The following is a 12,131-nucleotide window of genomic DNA, read 5'->3' as shown; positions in this document are numbered from 1 at the left end:
CTACTGGTGATTTATAAAGTAAGTATCATAGACACGGCAGCAATTTATTGAGAGACCCAATCTCCCCTTCCTTGGTCAATCTCAGGGCCTGCATTTAGAACAACAGCCATTAATCTTCTGTACTTTAGTTCAGTATCAGCTTCTAACAGCTGGCAATTTAAGAGCCAGCAGAAAGGTAGGTTCAGAGGAGACAGAGCTCCAACAGTCATAAGTCAACACGCTAGCCTCTAAATTAAGCCGAAAGACATTGCATGACGCATGAGCTTTGAGAAGATCTCATTTCATCACTGCTGGGTGCTATCGAGCAAAGTTGGAGAAAACCACAAAAGGTGGTGTGCGAATACAATCGTATATTACAGAGTAAATAGGCGCACCTTATTAATCGTTATCAGATGAAAAATATTTCTAGAGTAATAAAGCAACTTTCACAATTGATCTAACTTAAGAGCAACGGAAATAAAAGTAAACTGGTTGCTTCACTGAAGGAGACAAACAACTCTATAGTGCGTCCTTAAAATTAATCGTAACAATAACTAGATCTGAATTTAAAGTACCTTATCATTTGTGGCTTTGCTCTATTTGATTTACTGTAATAAACAGCTTGGTAGAAAAAAAGGTCGATAAATAGTATCATTCATGTCGATGCATTCCTGCCATCAGAAACATTGTCCATTAGTTAGATAAAAATGGTTCAGTTTTTACACACAAATGAAAAGATGAATGCCAAGGACAGTACTTGCTTTCAGGGGATGCTTCTATCTGAAAATATATCAGTGCAGACCAGGGAAAAAGCTGCATAAACTTCCTGCACCTTGTAGAAAATGCACTACATGTTGCAGTGTTGTGAACTGTTTAGATCGCGGAGGTGTTTGTATTAAGAGTAGAAGGCCATTTCTGTGTAGTAATAAAATTAACACAGGGGTCGTGGACTGCATTTACGCTGCTTCTGGAACCCGTCACTTGCAATGAGTTAAGTTAATCGGGCTTGGTAGTAACACATTGTAAGAGATGATAAATCAAGCAGACCGTTGCAGGTCTGGGTAGGCTGACACCAAGAGCAGTTTTGCCTGCTTTGAGGATGAAAAAAAAAAAACACCGTCGATGAAAGGAGGCAAAGTATTTTGTGCAGTATGTGACTACAAAAAACTTTTAAAATACAGAGGAGCAGCTGCTTTTGTTGCTTAAAGAAATGGTTTCTCTAATTGACAACAAGACAACAACATCAAAAACAAAGACACGGCGGGAGTTCCACAGGGCATTCATACTGTCCATAGCAACACTGGTCAGTGCAAATCTAAGCACATCTACCCTCCAAATATACCCGGTAATTATCCACTCTTTAGAGAACGGTGGATGAAAATCCCAGCTGAGATGGATTATATGTCCGAAAGTGAGATTGGTTCCACAACTTACTTGACTTGGTTGTGTATTATTAATTAAGAGCTCCACGTTCAATTGTGGTGCAATTTGTCAAATAGGACTCTTTGAGCTCAACAGAAACTGGATAGATTGGGGTTGGCTGTCACCTTTACTCTCACTCATGGATTTGATAGCAGAGTATCTAATTTTCTTTTTTGTATCTTTCTGCAGTAGATACTTTTCTGTCTTACACCACCCTGGCACCAGCACTCCCACCTGCAACAAATATTTTGTGAAGGACATGCAGCAAAGGTCTCCGAGCCGGGTGTCGAACCGGGGACAGCTGCATAGAGGAGCTAAAGCCTCTGGATATGGTACGCCTGCTCAACCCATGTAGCTAACCAGCGCCCCCAGTTTGAACTATTCATGCTAAAACATTGACGGTCTAGAATCACAAAACATTCCTATTACAGAGTGTCCGCTTCATTACAAGATAAAACCCAATCAAGAAGGTGCAAAACTGTTCGTACACAAAAACAAAGTCTACAGAATATGTTATAAATATATGCATTTCAAACCATAAAATACCCAGTTAATTAGGTTTAGAAAAATTCACAGAAGGAATGTTTTTATTCTCAGCCTTTCTTCACATCTCAATACATTTTGTGAGACGGAAGTCTGTTTATGCATAGGCACTATTCTATATTCCATTGATCACACATGAAACAACATGAACCACTTGTCTCGGGTCTCAACTCACCGTGTAAGTAATCACTGCCAACATGCCGATCAAGGTCAAGGAGCTGATAGAAAAAGACAGAGCCGGTAGACCGTCTGCAATAGAAAAGTCAGGAAAATGATTAGAGAAAATGACCTGGACTTTGAAAAGAAACATCAACATACTCTTTGCCACGTGCAAATAATCAAGAGCCTATTTTCCATTGGACATTCTGATGGTATTTCTGAGCCGTTTGTTTTTCTGGTTGAGTACTGACAGACGGAATATTTGCAACATTCAACTCATATTGTATCCACATTTCTTTAAAAACGTCAACATATAACAACAAAGAAGCTTGTATAACTGACGCATCAACTCAAGGGCAAAATACATATTTCTAAAAGCAACATGAGTTCTATAAAGGATAAATAACTGAAATCCACAGAGCTAATGGCATTATCAAAGCTGGTGGAAAGACGGGAACTAGCTTCAAAACAATGTAAAAACTGCCGAACATTTCTCCAGAGTATAAACACTAAAACCTGTTGACAAAGAGGTCTTTCACGTACCCTTTTTAAGGAAACAAATATCTGAAATCTGAAAACGCAAATCAATTGATCACTTTTGCTTTGAAGAGAGCGCATGGACAACCTCAAGGACACATCTCTGAACTGTTTCAAGGAAATAATTCCTTAAAAGCAACAGGGAACCATTGTTCTTCTTTTTTTTCTCTCTCTTAGATAAAGACATAATTTTACAATTAAAGCACTCTCAAATAAAATTTTTTTGACACAATTGTCATTTTTGACACTGAGCACAAAAAGAATTTAAACAGCTGGGTCTTTTGAGTGTACGCAGGTTGAGTTGATGTGCGTCACCTTTGAAGCAGTAAGAGGACCACCCATCAGGCAAGGGTAACAGTGGGTGTCACACCAGCTGCCAGAGATAGAGTTAGAAGACAGGGATTGATGAAGAGACTGATTGCCTCACTCCCCTGTCAAGATCCCACCTGTCATGTGGTTCCAAGTAAAAAGCTACAGATTTGTCCTTTTACTGATATCCCACATCCTCTCAGCAGCAACTTTATAATACCCAGACCACCTGTCAGCATGGCGCTAGGTGGCTCTGAACTTTTTCTTTTCTCCTTGACAGTGGCATTTCATGTGGAATATTAAGTCAATATTCAGGGCATGCATAATTTGGGCTGTTTACATAATTTAACAATTTTTGAACCGGCTCATATAGAGCAGGATGAAGGTGGAACATTGAGATGAACTATATATGTTGTCCCCATTGTATGCAAAAAAAGAAAACTGAAGTTTGACAGCTAGGCTGAACATTAACATTTGAATACCTGTTTCAGATTCCCGAGTGTTTCACTGCGATTTTACTGCCATTGTTTAGTGGTGAGCTCGGTAAAACAGACAATGGCCTTGTGTTCTGCAGAGAGAACATTTTGTTCATGGGCTCTACACAAAGCAAAGGATAGATGTTTGCTGCCAGTCTTCCTCTTTTCTAGAGCAGATTTTCCGGGGATTAAACTTGGGAGTATTCTCTGTTATCAGTGGTGCTTTCCACATCTGTACGGCGTCAATTCAAACGCCAATGGAATAAGGTACCTCTTATCTCACTCTGCATATACCCCCTTCAGGCTTGTGTTCATGCATGAGTCTTGTGCAGAAAGGTGTTCATTAAGAAGCTCCTCAAGCCCTGGCACCTCTACTTCAGTGGATTGAAAGAATCAAAAACAACCACAAAGCAGATGTATGTTGCAGGGATGGGACGCAAACCATCATTAAACATACGTTGTCGCTCACGAATCTGGGCAAGTTATTACACTTTTTAGCACGCCACATGCTGAACACAAATCCATAACTGAACGTAATGCTCAGTCATGTCACTGCATTACGTTCAATTACAAATTTTTTCGTGTGTTTTTGTTTTTCCACTCTGCACCCAGCCTCTGCAGGCACGGCCTATTTTTCCTTCTATCTCTGAAAGAAAGCAGAGAATCACCAGATTCATAGCTCATTTTATGCTTGGAAATCTGAACCAAGCAGTGGTCAGTGCTGTGAAATTCGGACAATGCCTAGGTCGCCAGGAAAACGCTCCCACACACTTATTTATGTCTCGGGAATGCGGGGATACACTTAATTTGGCCTGGGGGTGGCGTATCCCTTTAAGGCTGCACAATTGTTTTCGACCCACGACCTTGATTTCCTTGATGTGAAAATACACTTACTTTCATGGTTAAAAATTGCCATGAGCGCCACTATTGATTACGGTTGCAAAGTTCTTGGCCCAGTTTTAGTAGTTTCAGCAATCTCCTTAGTTGTTTTGTTGCTTTATGAAGACCAATAATTGGAGCATTCTGAAACATCTTTTCCACAACCATAGGATACAATCTCCAACTAAGGGATGAGAAGCTACTCACTGCATCAGCTAGGGTTAAATGACTTGTTCCCATCTCAAACGTATTAATCACTGCAGTACTCTTCTATTGGGAGGCTCTTACCTATTTCATAGTTAAATCCAGATGGTGACTGTTTTTTTTTTTTTGCCAGCCAAGTAATAATACTTACTAAAAGTCAAATGTATGTTTGGTTATATTTTCAGAGACTGAAAGTGAGACAGGGAGATGTGTCAAATAACTGCTATGGTTTAGATTTTTCATATTCTGGGAAACACAGTATGTCTCTGTATGTGTGTTGGGTCAGTCAGAATAAATTCACATCCAACTAGTGATGTAGGAAAGGAAGGTGAGGCAAATGGTATGAATCTGTCAAAGCACACTATGTAGTATTTTGAACTGGACCACTGCCTATGTTACTTCCCCTTGAAGGGCTACAGTGTTTAGCTGCAGTACATTCCGGCAGCACCGCTTTAACAAGTGTGAAGTCGAGGTCATTAAAGATGTAGTGGTCTTAATGAACAGTTGTCGCAAAGCAGTCAGGAGTGTTATGTGGCCAAAGTGCCTTTTCTTTACACAATTAACCTGCCATCTGGAAAGAGAAGAGACCAGGAATTAGAAAAATGGAAGATCCTCACATTTCCTCAACAGCAGAGCAGTTTCCCTCTGTGCCAGAGGAGGAAGGTTAGGGAGAGCATGTAGGGGTCCACTATTATGCAGAGGCAGATGGTTCAACTTCCTCCCTGATCCTCAGATGGCAAAAGGCCAAACGACTGCTAGGAGTCCAAATTTGGCAATGTTCCTGCATTAGCACGAGTATAATAACGGGCACTGTTCTGTTAAACATGCAAAGATGTCCAAGGAAGGTGTCTTTACAGTGTTGTCAACCACAAATTCCAGAGAGTTTCGACTAGAAAGCTCATTTCTTAATGCATGATACACTGCTACCTGAGCCATTAAGTCAGTTCTGTAACTTGGGCCACTTGGTCTGGAAATCTCTTATGGGTCCATCTTTTTTTTCATGTGACAGACAGAAGACCTTCTGAAATTATTTAACAGAAATATCCAAGTGATAATGCCCAATAAGGTGTCGATTACAAGGAATTCATGGACAGGGCAGAATGTGTACAGGACAGTTGTCTCCCTGACATCAATTCATTAATGATTATGGACTCCCCTCCGTCTGGCATTATCCTGCTAAAGCCATGGTTCGCTCAGCTTCTGTCATGCAGCAGACGGCTAATGTTATGCTACCAAGCTTTAACCCAATAACCCCGTGTGTAGCTCACAACCAAAACAAAAAGACTCATTCCAGCCATTTTTCTGCCTCCAAACTAATTTCAAGCTTTTCACAAATGACAGGTCATGTGTTTTCTGGCTGCCTGCTGAAGTAGTGGGTAGAGTAATGAATGGGATGGGTGGCATTTGCTTAAAAGTATTAATGGGTTAAGATGGGCAGTGAACATATTGGAGTTTGTGCAACACGGAGACAATGAGTGACAACACTTGGTGCTGTAAAAACAATCAGACTTTCCTTTTAAATGTTTAGGTAAATGGTGCCAGTGCAGGCTGAGGTTGTGTGGGTCTGTGGACTTTCGAATACAATGTCTAACCTACAGGTTTTGCTCATTCCAATTATATAAGTTTGGTGGCATGTCGCGTTATTGGTCATGTGCAATAATGGCTTTTCAAACAATTTCGTTTTAAACTCGTAAAAACCCCAGGTGGTAATGTGTCGTTGTTGTTTTTTTAATCACTCCTCTTTGCAACTCAAATGTCAGCTTGCTTACAGATTGCAATAGATTGCAAACCGAGGATATGATTAAGCTGGAGTCCCTAATCATGAAGATGCTGACATCCTGCTGTCCATGAGAATTTAATATCCACTCAGACCATGTTACAAATATAAATAAACATTATTATTTCTGTAAGCTCTCTGAAATTCAGGTAAAGTTGAAAAAAAAAACTGCAGTATCTTGTATGAAGCGATGTGCTGTGTGATTATCGATGTGAACCATGACTGAGCAAAGTTCAAATGTGCAAAGAGAAAATTTGAGTTATCTGCGCACAGTAATTAAAATTGCTGCGCAATAATATAAAGATACATAATTGTAAGCTACTCCATAAGTTATTGTGATAAAAACCTCAACTGTTTCTGTGTAAAACAAACAAAACTATCATGCAGCCACTTAGTTTGATAGCTTACAGCCATGAATACATTTTCAAACCATTTTACCAACCACTGACTGGATGAGACAATATAAAAACTGATGTTAATAGTTAATAGAGTTGTTTTTTTGTTTGTTTGTTTGTTTTTTTAAACCATTTTAGCTAGATCTTACCTCAGTTTATGTTATCTTGAGACATGTAATCTTTGTTACTTTGTCAGCAATGCACTACATTCAAAATCACATCACCGTTTTGTTCCTTCGAGTGCCTGAAGCCAACTGAAAAAAAACGTGAAAAAACACTAACCTGGCACTTTGTTTGTGTCTCAAGGTATGAATATATATTTCATTTGGAGACCTCTTCAGAGATTCAGCGTAAAGTTACGTCATTGGACAAGTTCAGCTTGTCCTCATTCAACCTGCTGGAATTATGAGGCTAGTTGCACACAGAAATGTTCTGTTGTCAGCAGTACAGAACAAGCATGCATCTTACATCAACTCCAGCCACAGAGGACATAAAAAGCCCAGTGGATGAATTTGATATTTGAGAGAACTGTTTGGGCAAAAACAATCAGAGGACTGTATGTGTCCAACAGCCACCTTGCATGAGACTGTTTTGCCAATTGGTCAAATTCAACATGAGACTTTGTGCCACGAAGAGGGAACAGTTCCAGCTCTTTGTGGCCTAAATTCAGACAAGCGGAAATGTTAACATCGCAGAATGTCTTTGGCACCTCTCTAAAAAAGATGCAGGTCATCAAGTACAAACATTTAATAATATTGATATAAAAAAAAAAATGCTTTAACGCAGTAATAAATGGCATACATGCATTACTGAGTTATGCTGTGTAAATCTCCTGCATCATTATGTTGATGAGAGAGGCTAACTTATAGGGCTAGAGTGCTAAACAATTTCCCTTGTGGTATTAATAAAGTAACTATATCTACAGGGAGAGAGCCCGAGTGTTAGTGGTGTGACTGGAGGAACAGCTTCATTATGTTTATTGCATTAAATTGCCCACCAGTGGCCACGGTTTTGAGCACACAGCGAAATGTGAACACATAAAAACTAAACGATCGCCAACCTATCGATGAAGCCTTGATGGCCGAACTTCTTTGGGGGCTTCTGCTTGTTCGGGGTCTCAATCCAGTTTAAAGTTATACGGTTGCTTGATTATATCAGAGCAAGTTTGCGACGCCGGGGATTGCCGCCCCTGCTTTCCCTTTTCTGGGCGAGGTCACTTTTGTTGTGTGGTGCCGCTCCATCAAGGTCTCTGATTCGCTCTTAGGCTGGCCCCCTCCTCCAAGACCACTTTAACATGGGAGACCCTTCCAGGGGCCAACTCCCCCGACAACATAAGAGGCTCTCCGTCCTTACGAAGTTCTCCGTCGGGATGTCGGATACGCAAGGCAATTCACCTACTGATCAGTAGGCGCCGCTACGTTAATCGACCCAATCTTGCGACGTCTATCGTGGAAGTCGTTGATTGATTGTTCACCTTCCGGCTCCGTTCCACTCCTCACAGTGAACGATGGCGACCGAGAGAGAAAGACTGTTGTTGGAGCTTATTGATTTTGAAATGCAAATAATTTTGACCAAATATTGACTGGAACACAATAAACTCTTTCAAAAATGGCAGTGTTGTTGTTCTGAGAGGAAGGCGCTAAACCGGAAAAGTGATTCCGGAAATGATGTTGTTAGCCGAACAATTACAACCCTTGCGGTCTCCATCGACTCGACGGATAGATAGGAATTTTGGCCGACGCACGCAAGTGACGGAGAGCGTCTCCGGGAGGGTCGTCGACGAACCCCTCCAGCACATTAAGGTGGCGATTATACAGAGGGCATGGACGAAATTCGCCCTGAGAAGTTAAAGGCTCTGGGCTTGGTGGAGCTGTCTTGGCCTCTTTAATGTCGCCAGGAGGTCTGGGTCAACGCCTGTGGAGTGGGAAACCTGGCTGGTGGTTCCCATTTTTAAGAAAGGGGCCCAGAGAGTGTGTTCAAACAACAGGGGGGCTTTCCGGGTGTGTCCTACTGGGAGGAGGTCCAGGGAAGACCCAGGCTTCGCTGGAGGGATCATATTTCCCTTCTGGTCAGGGAACGCCTCGGGATCCCCCAGGAGAAGCTACAGAGTCTCACTGGGGAGAGGGATGTCTGGGATTCTCTCCTGAACCTGTTACCTCAGCGACCCGGATAAGTGGATGACAATAGGTGGACGAATTGATTACATCAGAGACAGTTGCATTCTGTTTTGCAAACTTTCTTTCACCTTGCTTTCAGTCCGCAGTTGCCGTGGTGGGGAGAAGCTTTCACTCTACAGAGGCTCAAAGTTCAAATTAGCAAAGAACAAATATATTCTTCGTCGGAGTGAGAGGTTGAGTGAAAGGATGCTCACTTCCCATCCCGAAAAACATGCTGGTCTGAGGATTGTTGTTTTAACAAGGGGGAGAAGTCAGCTGTTGTGCTTAAGCCAAGTGATATTTTGACAGGAGCGCAGCATTTTAAGAAGACCTCAAGAAATGTTTCCAAATTTTAAAAAAAGTATATATGTTCTAAACTCTAAATTGATCAAAACAACTTAATAACAGCTGGACCAAAGTAGATAATATAAAGTAGGAAAGTTTAGAGGTTGACTAATGGATGGGAGCAATAAACAAGAGTAATAATCATGACCAGTGGGTCATAGATGGGGGATAGATAAATGTGTGAATCCCAGCGCTCCTACACCACCAACCAACACAAACACTGGCAATAACAAGTTAACTGAAGGGGTGAATTTTTGTCATTTAGCTTAGAAAGAGAATGACACCCCGCATCTCATTTCAACCACAGATTATTACTCAATAATTGATTATTTAGGGGGAAAAAGCATCCAAAAAGTGAAACAGGAACAATATTGATATAAGTCATGGTAACAATTACACAAGCAACACCAGAGTTGAAAATAACAGGAAGGATGTTACAAAGAAACTTTACTTACGACTACTGCCAAGCTCCTCAAGAAGGTACTGAACTTTCTCCCACTGAGTGGAATTTTGACCAGGTGGGGCCTCGAGGGGCACAAATGCTCTGAAAGTAATGAAAAAAAGGGGTTAGACAGACGCAGATTCTAAGCCGTCTCTGTCGCTGAATATGCCTACAGTTAGTGGCAACTTAAGCCGACACAAAAAAAGATAATGAAGAAAACAAGGTTATTTTTTTATGAAAAGCTTCAAGTCATCATTGCTGTTCCTACAGGAAAAAACAACAGATCCTCACAGACATAGAGAGACCGTAACTAGTTATGCGTGACAAAGCAGTTTTCCTCTACTCCTATTCAAACAACGTATGCCTTATTAGTTATCGTTGGCCGAAACATTCAAAAGTCTGGGCTCTAACTGTCAACACTAATCATACTCCAAGCAGCTATTAACTAGAAATCTTTTGAAATGTTTTCTTTTTTTCCTTTACTTATTCAGTTTTCCCCAGCTTTTACAGTTCAGTCTGCGGTCACTTCTTTGGGAATTATCAGAACGTTTTGTAGCCATCTAAGAGTACTTGAGTTCTTTTTTTTTTTTGGACTTTCACCTGTTTACCACAGATTTTCAATTAAGTTTAAGTCAGTGAGCCAAGGGGGGCACGATTAAAACTTCAACTCATGCCTACTCAGGTAATGAATTGTGAATTTTGAGGTATTGTCCTGTTGTAAGAAGTCCTCCTCTTTTCACTTTCAGCTTTTTGTGCAATGGTGTGATACTTGCTTTAAGAACCTTCTGGTATTTAAAGGAGTCCATTCTTTCCTCTACCAGTGAAATGTTCCATCTGCGAATGGCTACAATGCGAGGCCCAAGCGTGATCGATCCATTCCAGTGTTTAACAGTTGGGAAGCTTGATGAAGGAACACGTCATGAAGCTCGTTTCATGAAGCTCGTTTCATGAAATTCAGTCATGTTTTTCCTCCATTACGATTAAAAAAAAAAAATCAATTTCAGCTGAACACACAGCAGAACAATGCATTACTGTTCAAGAGTCTTAAAACCTTTCTGAAGGTCTATGGCAGCCCTAACAGGGTTTTTGATTTGCCTTTACAGCAATCATACAAGAACTCAGATCTGAAAGCTATTTGTGGTGTTCTAACCCTGAAACTGAACTCCCTGTGAAATCTTGCTTTTTTCATTTATAATATGTCTTTCTTGGGTGACTTAACTTTTACAGTGATCTTTTTTGCTTTTTTTGTACTCATAAATTGTGCAAAAACAATTTAAAAAAAAAAAAAAAAAAAAACCCCAAATATCTGTAAAATGAGGCAAAAAGATGTCATATTTAGCGAGACGCCTTTTAAGAAGCAGACCGTGGATAACTAAACTTTTTAAACTTTGCCTGCCACTGTACAGGAGATGTACAATTTTGAAATATTGTCCTCATCTAACAACAACAACAACAAAACTATTGTTAAAGTTATTGGGTTGACAGGCAGTTTTCTCATCTTGTAACATCAGGTAAAAAGCGGCTGCCTGAACGGTTACAAACAAACCTGTTATGTATCCTGGTATCAGAGAAGCAGTCCGGGATTAAAGCAATCACTGTGGAAATCAAGGGACCACAGCAACAATTGCCAGGACAAAGCGGCAACAGTTCCAGTTCATGAGGTAAAAGAGCAGCTAAATTGCTTCTGTCTATAAAACGTCCTCACCTCCAAACTTCATGCTGTAGCACAGTATAGTTATGTGTCCCCTTATTTTCCGCAAACCAGATAAACCTTCGTCCGGGGCATTATTTAATGGTTGAGAGAGCACATTCAATCGTTTTAGTTGGACTCAAGGTATGCTGCTGTCACAGCACCAAAGGAAATCTATTACGTTTCACTGGTGCTACTGAGCACGGCCAGTGTAAAATCTGCACAGAAATAGAACACGACTGAGTGTGTGCATAAGTACAGACTGCATTTGTTCATTTAATAAAAAAAATGTCAATGTAAAGGATTCAATATTTCCCTGCTGTGTTCTGTTTAGAGAACTCACTGAATTGAGTTAAGACTCGTACACACAAGAATGAACCTATTTTTAGAGGTGTGTAGCTTTTTCCTCCTGGATGGTTTATCGTTGCCAGACAAACGGCATTGTAGCTGTTTGAACGGGTTCTCCTCTCATTAACTCAACACAATGATACATCCACACCCCCTTTACCTGTCGTGTGCTGAAGCGGAAGAAGCAATCCGTGTCTCCAACTTACCCAATTAATAGCAGCACCACGCAGACAATGGCGAATCCAACTGTGTACTTCAGAGCATTTTTCACTTGCTATGATAAAAGAAAAATGAAACTGGTCAATCATGGCCATCAAGTGAAATATTATTATTCATTGTGAGCACAGGAAGCGGGTCATACTCCATTTAGGTAAGGACTACAGTGGGTGAACAGAGTCAGTGAAGATCCAGTTTGATGTAGCAAAGATAATTCGTCACTCCCAGTGCTATTCAAGCTGCTTTTAAAGTAA

General features: G+C 40.7%; 1 protein-coding gene across 1 annotated transcript in view; it reads right to left on the bottom strand.

Moving 5' to 3' along the window:
* Window positions 1-12,131, bottom strand: part of lmbrd1 (LMBR1 domain containing 1) — a 63,076-nt gene that overhangs the window by 33,701 nt on the left and 17,244 nt on the right. Inside the window, exons 5-7 of the mRNA XM_075477715.1 lie at window positions 11,868-11,935; window positions 9,637-9,725; window positions 2,120-2,193 (exon numbers count right to left, since the gene is read on the bottom strand). Coding sequence (XP_075333830.1) covers window positions 2,120-2,193; window positions 9,637-9,725; window positions 11,868-11,935 — 231 coding nt within the window. The remainder of the gene's footprint in view (window positions 1-2,119; window positions 2,194-9,636; window positions 9,726-11,867; window positions 11,936-12,131) is intronic.

This window comes from Odontesthes bonariensis, chromosome 2, assembly GCF_027942865.1.
Source record: "Odontesthes bonariensis isolate fOdoBon6 chromosome 2, fOdoBon6.hap1, whole genome shotgun sequence".
NCBI classification, from domain to species: Eukaryota; Metazoa; Chordata; class Actinopteri; order Atheriniformes; family Atherinopsidae; genus Odontesthes; species Odontesthes bonariensis.
The sequence above is the reverse complement of the archived record's forward strand: the minus strand, read 5'-3'. Positions and strand labels throughout refer to the sequence as shown.